The sequence below is a fragment of the Chrysemys picta genome, chromosome 12 (genome assembly GCF_011386835.1).
Source record: "Chrysemys picta bellii isolate R12L10 chromosome 12, ASM1138683v2, whole genome shotgun sequence".
NCBI classification, from domain to species: Eukaryota; Metazoa; Chordata; order Testudines; family Emydidae; genus Chrysemys; species Chrysemys picta.
In genome coordinates, this window is record NC_088802.1 from 5,778,018 (window position 1) to 5,799,800 (window position 21,783).

The 21,783-nt window shown below is 50.9% G+C and overlaps 3 protein-coding genes across 5 annotated transcripts in view; 1 reads left to right on the plus strand and 2 right to left on the minus strand.

Annotated features, from left to right (window-relative positions):
- LOC101940086 (C-type lectin domain family 2 member B-like) overlaps positions 1 to 21,783 on the plus strand; it is a 103,336-nt gene that overhangs the window by 68,888 nt on the left and 12,665 nt on the right. The window lies entirely within an intron of this gene.
- LOC101941177 (killer cell lectin-like receptor subfamily F member 1) lies at positions 287 to 9,883 on the minus strand. Its single transcript, XM_024112890.3, has 6 exons — positions 8,738 to 9,883; positions 7,026 to 7,124; positions 5,956 to 6,066; positions 4,583 to 4,737; positions 3,858 to 3,970; positions 287 to 897 (listed from the first exon to the last, which is right to left on the minus strand). The coding sequence occupies exons 1-6, from the start codon at positions 8,817 to 8,819 to the stop codon at positions 774 to 776; spliced, it is 684 nt and encodes a 227-aa protein (XP_023968658.2). The 5' UTR covers positions 8,820 to 9,883; the 3' UTR covers positions 287 to 773.
- Positions 12,535 to 21,750, minus strand: LOC135972122 (uncharacterized). Of its 3 annotated transcripts, XM_024112887.3 has the most exons (5): positions 21,583 to 21,747; positions 20,073 to 20,297; positions 17,255 to 17,578; positions 15,254 to 15,367; positions 12,535 to 13,690 (listed from the first exon to the last, which is right to left on the minus strand). In XM_024112887.3, the coding sequence occupies exons 2-5, from the start codon at positions 20,140 to 20,142 to the stop codon at positions 13,419 to 13,421; spliced, it is 780 nt and encodes a 259-aa protein (XP_023968655.2). In that variant the 5' UTR covers positions 20,143 to 20,297; positions 21,583 to 21,747; the 3' UTR covers positions 12,535 to 13,418. The 3 variants fall into 3 exon arrangements, with proteins under 3 accessions (XP_023968655.2, XP_065420259.1, XP_065420258.1); XM_065564187.1 differs by lacking the exon at positions 20,073 to 20,297 and having other exon boundaries at positions 17,255 to 17,480; positions 21,583 to 21,750; XM_065564186.1 differs by lacking the exon at positions 20,073 to 20,297 and having other exon boundaries at positions 21,583 to 21,748.

A 21,783-nucleotide genomic window follows, 5' to 3' on the forward strand; every position in this document is an offset into this window, starting at 1 on the left:
TAAGGTGCCATCAGACTCCTTGTTGTTTTTAGAGGCAAATTAGGGATTAGTGGGGCTGTTGGGGCCCCTCCCCACCCCTTCTGCCTGCAGTGCCCTTCACTCCCCTCAGCGCTCCTGCCAGGAAGTGGGGTCGGGGTGAGGGGGCTTCCTGAGGGTATCTCCACAGTGCAGCGGGGAGCGAGCCTCCCAGCCCGGGTGCGCAGACAAACATGCTAAAAACAGCCGTATCTTTGCTGCAGCGCCAGCCCCAGCTGCAACATCTACAGAGCTATTTTTAGCACGAATCCGTGGACCCTCTTCTGGGCCGCTTGCTCCCAGATGCCGTGTAGACACACCCAGTACGTCCGCCGTCACTTGCTCGTCCTAAAGCGTACGAGCTCGGGACTCCCAGCTAATCATTTTGCCCCCGTACCTCTCAAAGCATGTCACAGAATTCAATGTCATTACCCCATTTTATAGGTGGGGAAACTGAAGCACGGCACAAGACAGGGATTTGCTCCAGGTCACATGTGGCCAAGTCAGGAATAGAATACAACTTTCCTGCTTTCCTCTCTACCCAGTGGGCTAACATTGATCCCCCCACCCCTCTTGTACTCTGCTCCCAGCAGTGCTAAGGAACAAAGGGACTAGATCAACGACTCAAATTCCCTTATTTTGCCAACTGTTGCTCCGCATCAGCTTAGAGAAAGAGGGCAGCGTCTCTATATAAAGCCCTTCGAATTCATCCTCATGGGGCAGGAGCGCTCTCCTGGGCACTGACGTTCTCATTTGCCTCACACCACGACAGCGTCTTTCTGGCAAATCCACTTGAATTCGGCGCTGCAGGTTTCCGAGTTGATCCGGTTCCCCTTTACCACCCCACAGCTGTTGGAGGCAACAGGGCCTGAGACCCGGAACCTGCAGAGTGAAGGAGAAAGGTGGTGATAGATGGATTAGAGAGACCCTCCTCTCGCAGTGATGGGATGCTGGGATGGGGGCCTTGATGACAGTGTAACCCAGGGCTGAGTGCCTCTACTAATCGCATGGGATGGCTCCTTAGCTCAAGCGGTAGCAGCTCTTGCTTTTAGCTCCGGAGGTCCCCAATTCAGTCCCCAGGCTGTCAGCCATCACAGCAAAACCTCCCAGGACATGAACTGAGCTAGGGTGTCTCGGCATCCGTCTTCCCCATTCTGATAACCACTCCCCATTATTCAGGCCCCACAAGTCTCCGGGGAGATCCTGGCCCCCCTTGAAGTCACTGGGAGCTTTGCCAGGATCATTCCACCTCTGCTCTCTTCTTGTGGCCGATTCCTCTCTCGCTCACTGCCGATTTAACACCACCAACGCCCAGATCCACACAGGTATTTCGGCTCCTAACTCCCATTGAATTCAATGAAAGTTTGAGCTCCTTTCGTTGATCATTATAAAGCTTCTCTAGCCCATAGTATTAGTTTATTGCTCATTTCTTATATGGTTATTATCAACTAGCAGGTTACGTCGTATATAATCATTGTATGCTCAATAGAGTTAAGTGGTAGGATAATAGAAGTATAAGAATGATTAGTAGTTGGAAGGGGTAATTATGTATTCGGTATCTAAGTAACGAGGTCTGAAACACAAGGCTGCAGGCTGAGGCCTGCAAGATTTTAGCTTAGCTGTTAGAGCTAAGAAATACTGACATAAACAAGTGACTGAAGAATAACCCGATGCCCTAAGATTATGGGAAAAGAGGTACCAAGTGGTGATATTGTGAAAATCTAGCCAGAAGATTAATTTTAAATCATAAAAATGCTGTAAAGGCACATCTGTTTCCAACATGTGCCTTCATCACAGGACACGGGTTGTGTATTAATGCTAATGAGAATAAAGAGAACCTACACGACCTATAGAAATCGGGGTACTGTACGTTTCTAGGGGACATCAGACCAATAAGGAAAAAGAGGGCTGACACTATATGCATGGACATGCGCAGAATGTAGGTATAGATTGAATAAGGAGGATGCCCAGAGCGGGAAAATTGAGCTCCCTATGGGAAACTCCAGCAGGAACCATCGCTCTATTCATGGGCAATCCATGCGAGACCCATCAGACCCTAACACTACCGTTAAGGTTGTGAGTATATTTGTAACTTGTGCATATGTCTGTGTGGGATTTCTATATGCAGGGGTATTCATAACCTTAATAAAACTTGTAAAACAGATAGACTTTGTACTGGTAAATGTCTGTGTGGTCACTACCCTTAGTCTTTATTCGTTCCTAGAGACTCTAAATCTGTAGCAAGTAGCAGAGGTGACTTTCACGCCGTTGAAACTGTAGAGACCACATCGGAACGCACAGTGGTGTAACACCACATTACAAAACTCACTTGAAATAGCGGTGTAGCCTTTTATTTGATCTCTTTAGCTAAGCAAAGAAAAGGTGAAGAGGGAACAAATGTTTAATAACGGGCTCTTCAATCTAGCAGAGGAAGGTCTAACACAACCCAGTGGCTTGAAATTGAAGAGAGACAAATTTAAACTGGAAATAAGGCATAAATTTGTTAACGGTGAGAGTAATTAACCACTGGTAGAATAACCCAAGGTTCTTGGTGAATTCTCCATCTCTGACCATTTTTAAATTGAGTGGATGTGTTTCTAAAATATCTGCTCTGGGGTTTATTTTGGGGGCAGTTCTGTGGCCTGTGTTTATATAGCAGGTCAGATTATATGATCACACTGGTCCCTTCTGGCCTTGGAATCTATGAAGATGGGGAAACTGAGGCCCAATGGGATGAAGATTCCTAATCCTCTCCTTGTTTTATTATCAGAACATGCTGTCCCCCAGAGCTGGGACTAGAACCCAGATGGTCTAATCCAAGGCCCTGGAATCAGAAGGAGCCAAAGGAGAAACAAAGCCCTGATTTATAGCCTAGTTGCAGAGCAGATGGTTGCATTAAGAACATTTGAATCGCAGCGATGTCCAAGTCACCCATGAAACCTGAGCCCCTGCTGGGATGCTAGGAGGGATTCCTGTCCAAACACGCACAGCCCTGCACTTCAGCTCTTTGGAATCTGAGCCCAAATGTGCAAAGCTTCAGAATGAGCAAATCAGAGAACCATAGGACTGGAAGGGACCTCGAGAGGTCATCTAGTCCAGTCCCCTGCACTCATGGCAGGACTAAGTATTATCTAGACCATCCCTGACAGGTGTTTGTCTGACCTGCTCTTAAAAACCTCCAATGACAAAGTCTCCGCAACCTCCCTAGGCAATTTATTCCAGTGCTTAACCACCCTGACAGTTAGGAAGTTTTTCCTAATGTCCAATCTAAACCTCCCTTGCTGCAATTTAAGCCCACTGCTTCTTGTCCTGTCCTCAGAGGTAAAGGAGAACAATTGTTCTCCGTCCTCCTTGTAACAACTGTTTTCAAGTATATAAAAGATTATCATGTCCTTTCTCAGTCTTCTATTCTCCAGATTAAACAAACCCAATATTTTCAATCATCCCTCATAGATCATGTTTTCTAGACCTTTCATGATGCTCTTCTCTGGACTTCCTCCAATTTGTCCACATCTTTCCTGAAATGTGGCACCCAGAACTGGACACAATACTCCAGTTGAGGTCTAATTGGCGCGGAGTAGAGCGGAAGAATGACTTCTCGTGACTAACTTACAACAATCCTGCTAATACATCCCAGAAGGATGTTCTCTTTTTTTGCAACAGCGTTACACTGTTGACTCATATTTAGCTTGTGATCGACTATGACCCCAACATCCCTTTCCGCAGCACTTCTTCCTAGGCAGTTATTTCCCATTTTGTATGTGTGCAACTGATCGTTCCTTCCTAACAAATCTACAAATATGGAGGAAAAATATAACAGTGAATCTGCAGGCAACACTCACAGCGTTTGATTTAAAGGGGAGCCGTCCACCCAGGTCCAGTTCCCAGTGTGGGACGTGATGTTCAGGCCGATCCAGACGTGGCTTGTGCCTTCTGTGATCATGTTTATGAAATCCTGGGGAGTGTAAAGCAAGCAGCTGGGTGACTCTCACACAGTCTTACACCCCCTGCATATACAGTGACCCCCCCCGCCGCCACTCCCATCTCACCAGGAGATCTCTCAGAGACCCAAAACATGCAAGGAAAATGGATTCTGACCCAATGGGGCCAGCACACTGCATGATACCCTCTCACTGGAGAGCTTCAGTGGTATTGAAGAATAGACCCGTTTCCCTGAGGGCTTGTCTTCACTACCCGCCCAGACTGGCGGGTAGAAATCGATCTCTCGGGGATCGATTTATTGCGTCTCGTCGGGACGCGATAATCGATCCCCGAATCGACGCGCGTACTCCACCAGCCCAGATAGGAGTAAGCGCCGTCGACGGGGGAGCCGCGGCGGTCGATTTGCCGCTGTCCTCACAGCGGGGTAAGTCGGATCAGATACGTCGAATTCAGCTACGCTATTCCCGTAGCTGAATTTGCGTATCTGAAATTGATCCCTTCCCCTCTCCCCCCCCCGTAGTGTAGACGTAGCCTCAGAGTTGCTGAGTGGTAAAGGAGTAAAAAACTGGTAGAGCTACAGTGATTCACACCAGCTGGAGAACTGGCCTTGTGCATTTCACTTTACCATGTCCTCTTGGTCCCGGATCACAAGCATTTGTGAATTCCTCAATTCACAGTCTTTCTGGCTCTCGTTCCACATCTGACTCCTTTTAGAATCCCAGTAGCACTTTCCGTTGTGCGTCTGCCAGTCCTTGGGGCAGAGTTTGCACCCGGTGCCCCCTGGAAAAAGAAACAGAGACGTCTGTGAACTCACATAAAGCCAATATTTTTTTTTCAAGCTATTCAAAAGCCCTAGCCCTCAGTGGGCACTAGGGGCCAGATTCCCAGCAGGTGTAGGTCAGCATGGAGCACATCAATTTACACCAGCTCAGGATCTGGCCCTAGAGCAACCCTAGTCAAAAATATCCATCTGATTTTGTCATAGTGGAGGGGATGGATTTATTTTCCCCTCTTTTCTCATGACTCAGAAAGAGCTCAAGGGATTTCACTCAAACTCCCCCCCCCCGCCCCCAATATGATATAATAAATGTTTGTCACAGACCAAGCAAAGGAAGTTTGACCCTGGAAGTTGAATCTCAGAGCATTTGCTGGCTCTAATTACGGTGCTGGGTGCTCTGTAGAGTGAGAACTACCCCATGTGACAACTAGAGGTCACTGCTGCCATTAACACCGGTGAGTACTGGGGGGTCTGGGTATGTCGCAGGTCTCTGCTGAATATAGGATTGTTATTGAATTGGTTAGTTGTATTGCAGGAGCCCATGCTGGGCACTAAACAAACACGGCACAAGAAGAAAGTCCCCACCCCCAAAGGGTATTTTTGTTATCTGCATTTTAGTAACACCTAAAGGTCACGCTGCCTTTACTTAGGGGAACTTGACTTCTACTCAAGAGATCTGGGCTCTTTCCCAGTTCTGCCACTGAGCTGCTGGGTGACCTTGGGCAAGTCACTTCTGGTTCCTCTCCTGCCCTTTGTTTAGGTTGCAAACTCTGCCAGGCAGGGAGTATTTCTCATTGTGTGTCTGTGCAGTGCCCGGCAAAACAGGGCCTGATCTGAGCAGGGCCAGGGATTGTTTGGGCCTCCATGTGCTACTCTAATGGACATAGTGACAGACAGTCTCTATCCCAAAAGCTCAGTCTAAATAGAGAAAACATCCAAAGGAAGGATCATTATCCCTATTGTACAGATGGGGAAACTGAGACCCGGGAGATGCAGTGATTTGCCCAGGCTCGGACAGGGAGTCTAGGACAGAGCCAGGTGTTTTACCCAGGTCTCTTGTGTCCCATTCCAGCATGTGAGCAGTGAGCTTTTCCAGCAGATGTTGAATGTCCATAGTCATTCCACCTCCCCCCGGCTCCCAAGATTCCCCAGCTCGGGTGTTTCCCAGACTCTGAGCCCGGCATGGAAATCAGTTCAGAGACAGCCTGAGCTGAGGTTACCTGCTGGGCCATTCCTGGCTGGGTCACACAGACTCTGCTTGAGACGAGACACGAAGGCCGCCTGCCAGACGTCGAATTGTGCGCTGCAACTGGCCTGTCCGGCCTGGAAACCTTCCAAACAGCATCAGTGCAGAGGGAGGTTAGGACACGGCGCGTAAGGAAGCTCTAAGGAGCTAGGTCACGTTCCATAGCACAGAGGGCAGGGAAGAGAGAAGGGGAGTGAATCTGGACCCGGTTCCCCATTGTCCTGCACCTTGTGGTGTCATTTATACTAGTGCAGAATGCCGCCATCTGCTCTGGTGGCAGAGCTAGTAAATACAATCCTATTGTCTGTGCCTTTTTTTAAATTATTTTTTTCAATTAAATACCAAAAAAACCCCAGTTTTTCACTTCTGTTTCCCTTTCTCCTTCTTTTTCCCCCCCCTCCGTTTTCCCATTAAAAAGGGCTGATGGAAGGAAAAAAGGGGAAGGAATGGGGAAAATAATTTCAAATGTTAGTTAAAAACCCCAGTAAATTTTTAAAATGTTTAGCGAAAGCCTTTGCAAAACAAAAAAATGTTCAATTAAAAAAAAAAATTGGACAAAAAAAAAAAAAGCAAGCTGGTGCATTTAGTAACATTTTGCACTTGTTTTTCCACTGGGGTGAATGGCTGATAGGCAGCAGGGAACCAGACCCATGGAGACACATTTCAGTGGGCTAAACCCTACTTCATCAGATGTGTGGAGTCAGACCCATGGAGGTGAGCTGGTCTGAAGAACATGGTGGAAACTGGGCCCCATTCATTCCCCCACTGGAGAAGATGAACCATAGTTGGTGGGAGAGTCGAAGAAAATTGCCACTGCAGACAATTCTCATTTACCCTGTTCCTGCACTTGCAATAGGCACTGAGGTAAAAGGGTTACAGACATAAGAGCTGCCTTATTGAGTCAGACCAATGACCCATCTAGCCCAGTATCCTGTCTCTGACAGTGGAGGACAGGTGGGGTCCCAGAGGAAGTGTGAAAGGTAGAGCTGTGGGTTAAACACCCCCAGGGTCTGGAGGAAGCCAGCGCCTGTGCTAGATACTTACCCCAGACACTCTGAGCAATCACAGCCAACACCAAAAGGACACACACAGCCCCTAAGATTCCCACAGCAACTTTATAACTGTCGAGACTGGGAGGAGAACCTGTAAAAATTCAAACATGGGGAAACCATTTCAGTGAAGGATAAAAGTAGCCACGGAGGGATTTCCTGCTAAACCTACCAACCCAATTGTTGTACTAATCCTGGTGCATTCCCTGCAATTTCCACATCTAGTTTTGTTGGCCTCACTTGCAGGGTTAGTGCGACCACCTCAGTGTAAGATCTTTGGGGTAGGAGCTGGGTTACGCAATTAATAGAAGTAATACAGTAGCCTAGAAGGCCCAGCTGAGATCAGGGCCCCGTTGTGCCGGGCACTGCACAGGCACACAGCGAGAGACAGGCCCTGCCCAGAGGATCACCTACTATAATTAGACTAGACAAACAAAGGGGAAAAAGTGGCACAGGGACTTGCCCTACCTCACAAGCAGGGACCTAACCCAGGTTCCCTGGCCTTTACCCTACCCAGTACCCCATGGCATGCCAGAGAGATATACTGCTATTTCAGGCCAGGTCAGCCAACAGTTCTTAAGTTTTTTTCCAATTACTGTCACCAGAACCAGCAGACAATACAATTAAGCAGCCCACTGTTTAATCCCTCCTGGTCTCTCCGGGTAGGAGCGTAGGTGTTGTCACACTGGATCAGAGCATGGGTCCATCTTGTACAGTCTCCTGTCTCTGATAGGGACCAGTGCCAGATGCAGTCGAAGGTGGTATAAGAACCCCAGAGCTATAGCCACCAGTCTGCATGCCGAGAGCTCTGACCTTACCCTGCTCCCTGACCAGTCTCCTTTACTGGTCTCTGTGGCGCTATTCTGAACAGCTGACACAATAATTTTATACCATCGAAAGCGTTGTCAGAAAAACACTTGTTCACTCCCTCCTGGAGCTGTTGAAAAAATGTTGCAGCCATGTCAGAAAATGTGGATGAGTTTTTCATGAGTGTTTATGAAAGGGACTTAAAAAGGGCCAAACTGGAGTTTGAAAAGCAAAGAGCTACTGGTGTCAAATCAACAAGATTGTTTAAATAGAACAGAAGCAGAAACAATCTCTGCAAGAATAAGTTAGTCTGCTGGATAACCATGATTTTAAGGATGATAAGGACATTTCTGAGAAGCTAAATATCTTTGTTTGCATCAATCTTCACAACAAAAGGGTGTGGGAGTGAATTCCTATTCTAGCTCTGCTCTTTGCTGATAATAAAGTTGAGTTCCCATCAGAGGCTGAGAAACAAGAAGAGGAAATTGATCATTTTAAAAATGTCATAAAAATCACTCAGCTGTGGTTGAGAATGTTAACCCCCTTTTTAAAAAAAATGGCATTTTTCTGTTTTGAACCAAAGCCCTCCGTCCGACTCTGCTGACCTACTGAAATCAGGACTGAAAGAAAGAAATTTTGCAGAATAACTAATAGGCAAAAAACATTTTTTTCTCTTCACGTTTCTGATCACTTTTTTTTAAACTGCAGGAGTTTGAAAAAAAAAAATCAAAATATTTTTGCAAAAAATTCCATGTTTGAAGAGGTGCAAAAAAGGCCATTTTTTCCCCAAGGAAAACCTGTTTTTGCTGGGGCAGTTTCCTTTGGTTGTGCCCTCACTGAAACCTAAAGGGCAGACGCCATTATTGAGTGGACAGTGTAGGTTGGTTTATAGAGCAGTACCTTGGCTCCTGTGCTGAGATGGCTGGGTTGAGTTTATCCTCTTCGTCCGGGTCATGATAGCGTAACCATCATCATCCTCCATCTTCTGATGCCTGTGTCGGGTTTGGTTTCTAACAGAGGATTGGAGAATAAGAAGAGAAGCCTGTGGATTCCGGCTGGTCTCCTCAAGCCTATAGAGGAAGTACTGGCTCCTCCCCAAGAATCAGGTGTGAAACCACAACATGCAGAAATGCTGGTGTCTGATGGACCCAGGGGCATGACAGTGGAGCCCGATGCTAAGGAGGTATGTGCAGGTGTCACATGGCCATGTACCCGACCTCAGGGGTCAGATGTTCTTTGGGAATCTTGGGAGACAGACCAGTCCTCGCTTACAGACAGCCTCCCAACCTTAAGCAAATACTCACCAGCAACCGCACACCATACAACAAAAACACTAACCCAGGAACCTATCCTTGCAACAAAGCCCTATGCCAGCTCTGTCCACATATCTATTCAAGTGACACCATCATAGGACCTAACCACATCAGCCATACCATCAGGGGCTCGTTCACCCGCACATCTACCAATGTGATATATGCCATCATGTGCCAGCAATGCCCCTCTGCCATGTACATTGGCCAAACTGGACAGTCTCTACGCAAAAGAATAAATGGACACAAATCTGACATCAGGAATCATAACATTCAAAAACCAGTGGGAGAACACTTCAACCTCTCTAATCACTCAGTGACAGACTTGAAGGTGTCAGTTTTGCAACAAAAAAACTTCAAAAACAGACTCCAAAGAGAGACTGCTGAACTCGAATTAATATGCAAATTAGACACAATTAACTTAGGCCTAAACAGAGACTGGGAATGGTTGGGTCATTACACTAATTGAATGTTTTCCCCCCATGTTAAGTTCTCCTCACACCTTCTATGGGTCATCTCGATTATCACTTCAAAGTTTTTTCTTCTGCTGCTACTGATAGCTCATCTCAATTGACTGATCTCTTACAGTTGGTATGCGTACTTCCACCTTTTCATGTGCTCTGTGTGTATAAATATCTTCTGTCTGTGTGTTCCACTCTATGCATCCGAAGAAGTGGGCTGTAGCCCACGAAAGCTTCTGCTGAAATAAATTTGTTAGTCTCTAAGGTGCCACAAGTACTCCTCTTCTCTTTGGGAATAAGGCAGCGTAGCTCTGCTGAATTCAGTAGAGCAGTATACCAATTGACACGCGCTGGGGGTCTGCCCCATTGACTCCAACGGAGCGACAGTCGATTCACCCCAGCCAAGAATCTTGCCACATGGACTCCAGTGGAGCTATGGCCGATTGACCCCTGCCTGGGATCTGGGCCTACTGACACCAATTGAGTGACAGCCGATTGATGCCAGCAGAGTTATGGGTGATTTATACCAGGTGGGGATCAGGTTCAGAGCAGTTTGTGGGGAGGAGACGTTGATAAGCACTAGCTGATAAGAACATATGAATGGCCATACTGGTTCAACCCAATGGTCCATCTAGCCTAGTATCCCATCTCTGACAGTGGTCACTGTCAGATGCTTCAGAGGGAGTGAACATAACAGGGCAATTTATCGAGTGATCCATCTCCTATCATCCTGTCCCTGCTTCTGGCAATCAGAGGCTAGGGACACCCAGACCATGGGCTTATGTCCTTGACTATCTTGGCTAATAGCCATTGATGGAGCCAGAGGTGAAAGTGGGCCGGTGCAGCACACAGCCGACTTTTGGCTCCCCGCTGTCGGCAGCACTGTCAGACCCAACCGGCAGAGTGCCGATGAGGGGGAGAAAAAGGGGCAGCTGCCCCAGACCCCAGCTTTGGGGGCCCCTATGGAGCTGGGAGCAGGGGTTGAACCTGCCCCTGCACTGACTAGCGGCGATAGGAAGAGGAGCAACCCAGCCCCAGTCGCTTCCCGCCCCCGGCACGCACCGGCAGTGGCAGGCAGTAGAATGTCACAGCTAGGAGCCAGCAGAGCGGAGGGGGCTGGGTCTGGGTCTCTCTGCTTCCCCCCCCACCCAATCAGTGGTAAGTCTTGGTGCCTACTTTCACTTCTGCTCTATTTCATTTTGAACCCTGTTGTACTTCCGGCCTCCACCACATCCCTGGCAATGGGTTGCACAGGTTGACTGTGCGTTGTATGAAGAAATACTTCCTTTTGTTTTAAACCTGCTGCCTATTCACTTCACCAGGTGACCCCTAGTTCTTGTGTTATGGAAAGGGGTAAATAACGCTTCCTCAGTCAGTTATCCACACCAGTCATGATTTTATAGACCTCTATCATACCCCCCCCCCCCCCACGTCATCTTTTTTCCCCCCCCAAGCTGAACCGCCCCACATCTTTTACCCTCTGCTCACACGGCAGGTGATTCACACTCTTGATCAGTTTGATCCTATCTGCATTACCACCCACTGCTCTAAACCACAGTGAGGGGCCACAGGGCAGCTGAGATGAAGCCAACTTCCTGCGGGTCAGCCTTTGCTGAGGTGTAGGAAGCCTGTTTTCCATCTGCTCACCTTCGAGCCAGCGCTGATTGGCCAACGTTCTCCTGGCGGTTCACGTTGGGCACAGCCCATCCTTCCTGTGTAAATAACAACCCATGGGAGAGGACAACACTGCAGCTTCCTGCCTGGAGTGGGGCCCACCCCATCTGTCTGCAGTGGGGTTTGCTCCCTTGCTTGGGGGGCTCGAACACTGGGATCCACAGAGAGATGTGCTGATGTTGGCCGATCATTGGGCAGCCATGCACAGAACCTAGATACCCCAATCCACCAGTCCCAGGGCTGTCGCTCCTCTCCCCACCAGCTTCCTGGCAGCCCAGCTCCCCCAGAAAGGGGTGTAATAGAAACACACGACTGATCTGGGACCATCTCCATCCCCGCTGTGACCCCACTGAGGACAACAGCATGGTGCAAAGGATTAACGCATCAACTGATCTTTAATTGGTTGATAGACTTGTGCCAGGGTAAGCACCCTAGGGGGCCGCGCCACTTTATTTACCTGCTGACGCGGCAGGTTCGGCCGATTGTGACCCCCCCTTGCCGGGGTTCGCCGTCCTGGGCCAATGGGGGCGGCGGGAAGCGACGTGGGCGAGGGATATGCTGGCCGTGGCTTCCCGCCGCCCCCATTGGCGCGGGACGGCGAACCGCAGCCAGTGCGGGCCACGATCAGCCGAACCTGCCCCTTCGGCAGGTAAATAAACTGGCCCGGCCCCCCAGGGTGCTTACCCTAGCGAGCCGCGTGCCGAACGTTGCTGACCCCTGCAAACCGAATTTGGTCCTGGTGTGAGCGAGTGAGACTCCCTACGGCGGGAATGCCAGCAGAGCAGGCTCATGCTAGGACAGACTTGAGCTTCTAGCACTGGGGGCATGAATTAAATGTAAGTCACTTTACACGCTGGTGGTAGGACTTGCTTTATAACAGCAGCCCGAGAGTACTTGGGGCTTCACCCTCACTTAACCAACTAAAAGCGCGTAATACTGACACCTAGTGGCCAGGAGACATTTGATCACACACTGCTCAACAGCCATGAAAGCTACGTGGCTATAGGACACTGGCCCATCAAGGCTAGTCCAATATTCTACACAATAGTGGACTAGCCTTGATGGGCCAGTGTCCAATCGCTAAATAAAAGAAAGGGGGCAGGGGGCTGACTAAACATAGGGGAGAGGTTTGCATTGGAGACCCCAGAGAGCTAGAGCCAATGCTCACTCCACAGAGCATTGGAGCTTCTGAAGAAGTCAGGAAGATTCACGATAGGGTAAAAAATAAATTAAAAAATAAAAATAAAAATGCTCAGACAGTTGTGATTGTATTGTGTGTATTGCAGTTGCACCAAGTCTTCAGCAGAGATCAGTGCCCCCCTGTGCAAAGATAAATGAGACCCACTTCCTCTGCTGTATAGCTTATAGTCTAAACAGAAATCTTGTCACAGACAAAAGGGACAGGCACAGAGATAAATACAATAGTAAAAACAGATTTAAAAAAAACCAATCACATTTTCTTATGATCAAGGCTACGATTTTGGCACAGGTATTTTTATGAAAACTCCTGGACAGGACATGGGCAATAAATAATAATTCATGGATGCCCAAACCCTGCTGCCCGGGGTTGAATTATTGGCATCGACCAGAAGTTGTGGAGGGCTCATAAAAGAAAGAATCACAGCGTCTGTAAGCTCCATGACAGATTCGTAGCCTTACTTATGATTATTAATATTACAAGGGAGCCTACAGCTCCAGTCAGGGCCCCATAGTGATCACACACACACACACACACACACACACACACACACACACACACACACACACACACACACTCCCTGCCCCAAAGTGCTTACAATCTACACAGAGGAGTGTCTCACTTTAAAGATGGGAAATTAAGGCACGGGAAAGAAGGCCAGATTTTCAGAGTAGCTCAGTTCCCAGTTAGGCAGCTGCATGAGCCTTCGGATTAACACCCCACTCTCAGTCTGAGCTCTTGAATCTTCGGCCCTGAGTGACTCACCCATAGACAGGGCGTTGGTGGAAGACCCAGGTGTCCCAGCCCAGAGCCTCACATGGGGAGAAGTCACATCCAGGCTAGTGCAATGATCGCAGCTGTTCAGCACACACAGGAGGCGCCCGCACCTCGGCCATTCAACGCTATTAAAGTGCTGCCTCTCGGCTGCGTTGGGGCCGTCAGCTCAGTTCCCGGGGCTGTACCATCTCTCCGTTCAGTGGGATCTCCTCACCAGCCTCTCTGTCTCGGGTTCCAGCCTCATGCAGATGTGAGGCACAAGCCGGCACGCAAACAGGGGAGTCTGCCGAGTCGGAGATCCCTTCCTCTTCACAACCACGACGGGTTCCTGGTCCTTCTCTCACACGTTTCCAGCGGACATAAAGTGCAGCAGCAGCGAACAAAGCAGTGATGAACCCAAACGATATCCACACACCATACAGGCCTCCTGGCTCTGGAAAGAAAACCCAGGAGAAGAGTCAGTTTAGACAACTGGATTAAGAGAAGAAGGGTGGCCCAGTGGTTAGAGCCCTCGCCTAGGACTTGGGAGACAAGGATTCAATTCCCTACACTCCCCTTAAGTCCCTCTCTGGGCTTCAATTCCCCCTCTGTAGTGTGAATAGCACTGCACTATCGCAGGGGATGATGTGAGGTGCTCCAATATTAACATGACGGGGGCCAGATAAAGAACTTTAGAGTGAGCCTACCGAGAACAACAAGCTGGCAAGATCTGTGTTTGTACAGCACCTGACACCATGGGGTCCAGGCCATTCGTACAAGGCAAATAATACATGTTAATTAGAGTCATTCAGACTACAGCAAAGGTAACCTTGTGTTGCCATCTCTCATGATATTTGGTGCTTTCCTTAAAGCCCCAGCTCCCGGAGTCCTGTGATTAGAGGAGACTCCCCACTTTCATTTGGGTTTTCTCAGTGAAGGTTTCTAGCCTTCATGGCTATGGGTAAAGTTTGAAAAAACAGCCCCTAGATGTAGGTGCAAAATGGGGCAGAGGCTGATCATTGCAATCCCCTGCCACCCCAGAGCGTGGCACCCTGACTCTCTCTATGACTCATGGGGGGGTCCCTAGAAAAGGGATTCACAGAAGCCAGCGTGCGAGGCAGGGGGCTGCTTAAGGTAGCCAGTATGAAATGCCGAGGAGAAGGCTGTGAATAGGCACCTCCCTCCACTTGCAATTCACAGCCGTGCACTTCTCCTTAAGTGCTTAAGCAGGGTCAGTCCGTTTTTTAGAAGAAAAGATGGTGGTCCCTAGTGGTTAGAGCATCCGCCCAGGACTTCGGAGACCGAGATTCGAACCCATGGAGAGAAGCAGAGACTTGAGCCCCAGTCTCCCAATTCTCCGGAATGAGCTTTACCCACCGAGTGGGGGTCCCTCCTAGTGAAGTTGTTCCACTGGGGATAATTATTTACCTGGAGAGCCCCAAGAAATTTGCAGATATGAGCCAGCATGAGAAACAAGGAAACATCAATGTATAAAATTTGCAAGTTTGTCACCAGGGTAAAAAATAAAAAATAAAACCTCTCGCCACACAGCTCCTGGTGTTGTGATCTGGTGCACAGGGGTCACAGCACTGCTCAGCTATTGGGGTGGCTGGCACAAACCAGGCTGGAGGGCGGGCCCAGCCCTGTAGGACAGGCGCTGCTGTTGCCGGTGAGTGAAGGGGAGGCTCACTCTCCAATCCTTCTCTTGCCCAGCCTGACCTGGCCCTCACACCTCCCGCAGTGGCAGGACTTGACCCCCCCCCCCCCCCCCCCAACCTTGTGGATAAAACAAAATCCCACACGATTGCCCGCAAATAAGACAAAAATATTAAAAAAATAAAAAAGAATTTCATGGGGTTCTAATTATCTGACAGCCTCCAGCTGTGGGTGATCGCTTGGATCAAGACATAAACACCCCAAGTTCTGGTTAAAAAACATGGTGATCAGGCACTAACCCAGCACTCCAAACCCCACTGGGGAGGGCTCCTGTAAAGAGATTCAGGTCATTAATACTTACCCCGCTCTGGAGAGCCGTTGGAAAGTGTCCCTCGGCTACTTCCCTCTCCAGTCAGATTGGCAGTCCCCTCTCCGGCAGACGGGGTCTCCGATACGGGACCTGCAGGCACAGAATCTAAGGCAAGAGAGCACCATTAGATCAGCTGGTCTGACCACCTGTATAACCCAGGCCAGAGAACATCAGCCAGTGATTCCTGTATCCAGCCCATATGTGCCGACGCTGTGGGTGCTCCAGGGCTGGGAGCACCCATGGGGGGAGGAGAAGAATGGTGGGTGCTGAGCACCCATTGGCAGCCCCCCTACCAGAACCTCCCCCTTCCCCCACTGCTGGCAGCCCTGCCAATCAGCACCACCCCCTCCCAGCACCTCCTGCCCCGCCATGGATCAGCTGTTTTGCAGCATCAGGAAGTGCTGGGAGGGACTAGGGAGGAGCAAGGATACAGCATGCTCAGGAGAGGGGGCAGAACTGGGTGGGGAAGGGGTGGAGCGGGAAAAGGCAGGACAGGGGTGGAGTGGGGTTAGGAAGAAGCAGAGCAGGGGTGGGACCTTGGGGGAAGGGGTGGAGTGGGAGCAGGGCCTGGGCAGAGCATTCCCTGGCAGATTAGAAACTCGGCACCTATGATCCAGCCCATATCTGGTGGTTGAGCTAGAGAAATTTTTTTTTAAAGTCATCTAGTCTTGATTTAAAGAGATGTGAGGGTGCAATACACAGCATCTTGCAGGAACTGGTAATGCAATATCTAGGTTCTTATCTAGCCCCCCCCCCCCTCCCCCTCAATGTATTGGGCACTTCAGAAGCCTTTTAGAGTATTTATCCTCACAATATCCTTCCCCCCCTCCCCCAGGGGAGGGAAGCACTGTTATCCCCTGTACCAGGGTAGTTTGCCCTTGGGCTGGAGGGCTGAGGGCTAAGCCAGCCCTGATCACAGGCCAAGTCCCACCCCAAGGGAATCTAGTGATTCAAAGTCAGCGGGAGGTTGTGGTTGAGAGAAAGCTGACCCTGCTAGTGAGCTAGGGAAGCCTAGAAATCAGGAGGCTTGTCGAGCTAGAAAGGATGTAATACTGTGTGCGTTGTGAGACTGCTGCATTCTGCGTTTGGACAAACTCCAGTGCCAGCCTGGCGAAGAGTGGATTAACAATTGTGGGCAGAGAAAGTGATTGGAACCTGCCTGAGTTCTTAAAAGGGGTCCTGATCAAGGGGAAACAGAGGTAGGTTGGTGGTCACGTGCTAAACCCCAGACAGAGACACACAGATTTAGCCCCAGATTCGTAGAGGTATTTAGGCATTACTGCACCATGCCTAACTGGTTTAGGAGCCTATGTAATTTTCAAAGGGGATTTAGGCACTTAGGAAAAAAGAATGGTGGCCAAAGCATGAAGGGGCATATAAAATGTTTATCATATGTGGCACGTAAATACCTTGCCATGCCAGCTACCACAGTGCCATGCAAACACCTGTTCTCACTGTCAGGTGACATTGTAAATAAGAAGAAGGCAGCATTAGCTCCCGTAAATGTAAACAAACTTGTTTCTCTTCGCGACTGGCTGAACGAGAAGGAGGACTGAATGGACTTGTAGGCTCCAACCTTTTATCTTGTTTTGTTTTTAAGTGCAGTGTAACCATCTACATTTGTAAGTTGCACTTTCACGATAAAGAAATCGCATTAGTTTGCATGAGGTAAACTGAAAACGTATTATTTCTTTTAGCATTTTACAGTTCAGATATTTGTAATAAGAGATACAGTGAGCACTGTACACTTTGGATGTTTTTCTACATTTTCAATAACACGGAATACAGACATATTTAATACATTTCAATTGGTATTCTATTGTTTAACAGTGCGATTAAATTGAGTTAATCGCATGAGTTAACTGCGATTAATTGACAGCCCTATTATACACCACGGCTGCACATCTGATGGAGGGGGCAGAGGCTGTGAGAGAGGCTGAACCGGAGTCCCACAGGCCATACACCTCGAGGCAAGTCACCTGGGAAACTTACCAGGCACTGTCAGATTGATACGAGCCATGCAGGTTCCATGAAGGAAACTAAGAACTTGGTATTCCGCGGCCATCCATTTACTTGCATTCTTCACAGTAACAAGCTGGTCTGATAGAGAGATCCGTCCCTTGAATGTGCTGTTGTAGTTCCGGATTTCTTTATTAATTAACGCCAGGATGGGGTCACAAGCAGAGTGATTGGAGGTGGCTGTGATGGCGGTTTGCATCTTACACAAAAGAGATGAATTCTCAGATATGTTAATTTTAATACACCCAGAGGAGCCTTCGGGCACAGACAGGTTATAGGGGGGCCAGGCTCCAGGTCCTAGAAGAGAAAGGTGTATTAGCATAGGCGTGCGCAGCACACTTCATTAGGGCGTGCACCCAGGGAATTTTTTTTTTTTTTTTTTTTTTAAAGGCGAACATCATAAAAGTTGGGGTGTGGGAGGGAGTGCGGTGTGCAGGAAGGGGCTCAGGGCAAGGGATTGAGGCAGAGGAGGGGTGTATGAGGGGGCTCAGGGAAGGGGGTTGGGGTGCAGGGTGCAGCAGGGGGCTCAGGGCAGGGGGTTTGGGGGGCAGGGGGCTCAGGCACGGGGTTGGGGGGCGAGGTGCAGGCAGGGGGCTCAGGGCACCGCTCACCATGTCCCTGCGCAGCCCCGGGGGTGGAGGGGGGGGATCTGCACAGGGCTCTGCACGCTGCCCTTGCCACGCCTCCAGGTACCTCCCTCGAAGCTCCAATTGGCCGCGGTTCCCCGTTCCCGGCCAATGGGAGCTGCGGAGGGCGGTGCCTGGAACAACCCCACCCCCGGGGCGAGGGACGTGGTGGGGTGCCGGCCGCTTCTGAGAGGGCATTAGGGTGTGCCTGGGCACACCTCTGTGTATTAGCAACAAGTGGATCCTATATTGCTCCTGGGGAAGACGACGACTTCATCTGGAGAGGAAGCAGCAGCAGTCAGGAGCAGCGCCAAAGCTGGGAATGGGCGGGGTAACTCAGGGCTGGGATAGCAGAAGATTGCAGGTGGGGATGGAGAGACACCAGAAGAGCTGGGGATGCAAGGGCAGCCCATGGCGTGGAGGGCAGAGGGCTGCAGGTTGGGACTGAGGGGCACTGGCAGAGCTGTGGGTCAGGATTGAGGGGCATCAGCAGAGCTCAGGGGAGGGGGGGGGGAGCCCAGAGCTTGAATGAAGAAGTGGGGGGCAGAAGGTCAGGACAGAGGGACAGCGGCTGCAGAGCAGGAGGGGGCGGAGCCTGGGGCTGGAACAGCAGATCGAAGATGGGTCATCCCTCAGCCGGAGCCTCTGGGGGCCGTAGAAGGGGAGGACGGGTCTGCTGTGAGATGCGCCCTGCTACCGCTAGAGATCTGAGGCTGCAATCCCAATGGTAATTAAGGGCTAGTGCAGTGGCTCTCAAACCTTTGTACAGGTGTCCCCTTTCACACAGCAAACCTCTGAATGTGACCCCCCCCTTATAAACTAAAAACACTTGTAAATATATTTAACACCATTATAAATGCTGGAGGCAAAGCAGGGTTTGGGGTGGAGGCTGACAGCTCACGACCTCCCATGAAATAACCCCGCGACCCCCTGAGGGGTCCCGACCCCCAGTTTGAGAACTACTGGGCTAGAGTTTGCAGGGCTGGATTCTTGTCTCATTTCATCACCCAGCTAAGAACCACATCAGCACCCAGCACACTTCAGAGATCCCCAAAGCAACTCAGCTCTGAACAAAAATCTGGCTTTAAGTGTCCAGATTGGGGGGTGTGGCAAAAAGGCAAGGGTAAATATATGGTTAAGAGGCACCCCTCCCCCCATCTCCTGCCCTGCTACCCCAAGTTGGCCCATAAAAATCAATCGGTGCCTCGGATCCACACGCACCCCCACCATCAGCAATAAGCTAGCCCAGCCTGCCAATACAGATCATTTCCTGTAGTTTCCCCCATGTACAGACCCAGGTCCTTATTTTCCAGCCCTGCCTTCTCCCCATAGCAAAGGGGGGGAAGCCACAATCTCCCAGACCTTTAACTCCCTGTTACAACCCCCCGCAGCCATGCACCTCCACACACCCCTCTCTACTTACTACCAGCAAGAGGGAGACCCCCTCCCCCCACCCCATCTACACCCTAGCTGCTACCCTGCAGCAGGAGGAAGGACCACTCCCCTTCACCCATCCCTAGCAGCCTGCTACCCCCATCCCCAGCAGGAGGAGAATTCCCTATTCTGAGGCTACCTGAAATAAGGACCTCCCCCTGCCCCCATCCCTGTGCCCTACAAACCCAGCACTTTGCCCCATCTCCTTCCTCATTCAGGTCCCCCTGGGTGCTGTCCCTAGGCCACATTCACACACACTGCAGCTGGGCCACTCCCTGGGGAGCGCAGAGGCAGGAGCAGGGGAACAGCTGGGGACTGCGGGGGGAGGGGTCGTGACTCCAGCTGTTCCTGGCGTAGCCAGCTTTTAAGAGGAGGGGAGCAATGATAAAAAAGGCGCCCCCCCCGGCTCCTCCTCTGGCCACGCCCCCCCCCGGCTCCTCCACCGCTACACCGACCCTCCCCCTCCATGGCTCCTCCGGCCCTGCCGTGCCACCCCCGTACTCCCCCCCCCTCGCTCCTCGGCCCCGAGCCTGCCGCCCCCCCCCCCCCCTCGCTCCTCGGCCCCCTCGCTCCTCGGGCCAGGCCGGCCGCGGCTGGCGGTGCGCCAGCCTGGGCCCCCCCCGCTCTTCCGGCCGCTTTTGGAAAGGCGGGGAAGCGACCGCTTGTGCCCCACCCCCACGGTCAGCAGTGCCCAGCTGCGCCCCCCCCCCCATTACCCATCCCCCGCTCACCTGCCACCTGTCCGCACCCTGCAGCCAGCCAGAGGGACCCAAGAAAGAGCCGCGTCTTTAGTCCCGACATTGGTCCCCGTAGCAGCTGCTACGTGCGTCCGTCCCCTTCGCGGCACTGGCTGATATTTTCTTGGAGGCTTGTATTTCCCGGGAACTTGGACAGACGTCACGACCTTGCGTAATCCAACCCCATTGGCTGGAGTGGGTGCCATCTGACAGGTTCTCCTAGAGGCGGGACCATTGAAATATGCTGGATTGCAAGGCAAACCCGGAAAGATTCCCCCCCACCCCCCACACACACAGGCTGGAAGAGAACCAGGTTTTGGAGGCCAGGAGGTTGTTCAGAGGGACGCTGGACTAGCTCGAAATAGAGACGGATCATTGGAGCCCTGAGCGGATACAGACATTTGGATAATTAACTGGTGGCCGACCCGCGCTCCACTTTTTATAGGTATCCGCAGCAGCGCCCTCGCTCACGGGTAGAGACCCGCGCTGATGCACAAATCCGGATCCACATCGGATCCGCAAAGATCGTAAACACCACAACCACATCTGCGGATATACAGCGGACTGGCCGTGGATTTGCGGGGCTCGACACATTAGCTTCTCTAAAACGCCCAGCTCCAAAAGGGGCGAAGGACGGGTGAAACGGACACACATGTGCAAAGGAAAGCGCAAGACGAGACAGAGGAAGCGTGTTTGGGGAGGAGGGGATGGGTGGGGGTGAAAGAGAGCGAGAGCGCAGCACCCTTTCAGTTTTACCCACCTTTAGGGTGATTTGTAGCAGTACAAACTCCCAGCCCAGCAAACACCAGGCCACATAAGTAACTTTGCTCACTTGGGTCCCGATCCTCTGAGCAGTTGCGCAGAGCTGTGCCCCCATCAGACCACCCCACAATGTCCCTAAACTTAAACTAAACACGGATCTAACTACTCTGTGGGAAGTCCCACATCGCACGTTTGCAGGATCCAACTCACGCTGGGACAGCATTTTTCAGACCAAGATAGTTTTCCAAGTCATCTTTGTCCCTTCCTCCTGCCCTAACCCACCCCACGGCCAGAGCTAGGGATAGAACCCAGGAATCCTGATTCCCAGTGGTCCCCCCCCCGCTCTAACCACTAGGCGCCCAGCTCCAAAATCTAACCACTATCTTCCAAGAGCAGAGGTTTTCTGTTCTAGTTCCAGTCCCTACTGAGAAGCTAGTGTGCTGGCCAGCAGGGAAGCACCCGTGCAAACTGGTGGGGTTGAATGAGAAATCCTGAGTTTAGAGATGGCCTTTCACTGAGGCTTAGAGGCCAGGGAAAAGCCTGGGAGTTAGAGAGGCATAGTCCAGAGCTGTTCCTGGGACGATGGAAGGTTTTAGGCAGCACCCACACCCCTGGGAGCTCTGACCCTCACTTCCCTCCTAGCCCTCTCAGAGCTGTTGGCCCTTGGGGGGAAGCGGCGAGTGACAGAACAGGGGAAAGAGGCCCTCTCAGGGCACTGTTACAAAGGAAGTTCACAGCTTACCTGCTGGCAGCCCCTTTCTGTGCAGCATCCCCTGTAGCTGAGCCTTTGAGCCATCTCCCCCTCCCGGGGCACCAACAGCCAGGCGTGCTCTGCAAACCCCATATTCCAAGCCAGGCCCTACAGCATCTAGGCATGATCAAAAACGCGGGATTTAGCCATGCCTGTCTGCAAGCCTGGTGATTGGCTGTTATTAGCATACTC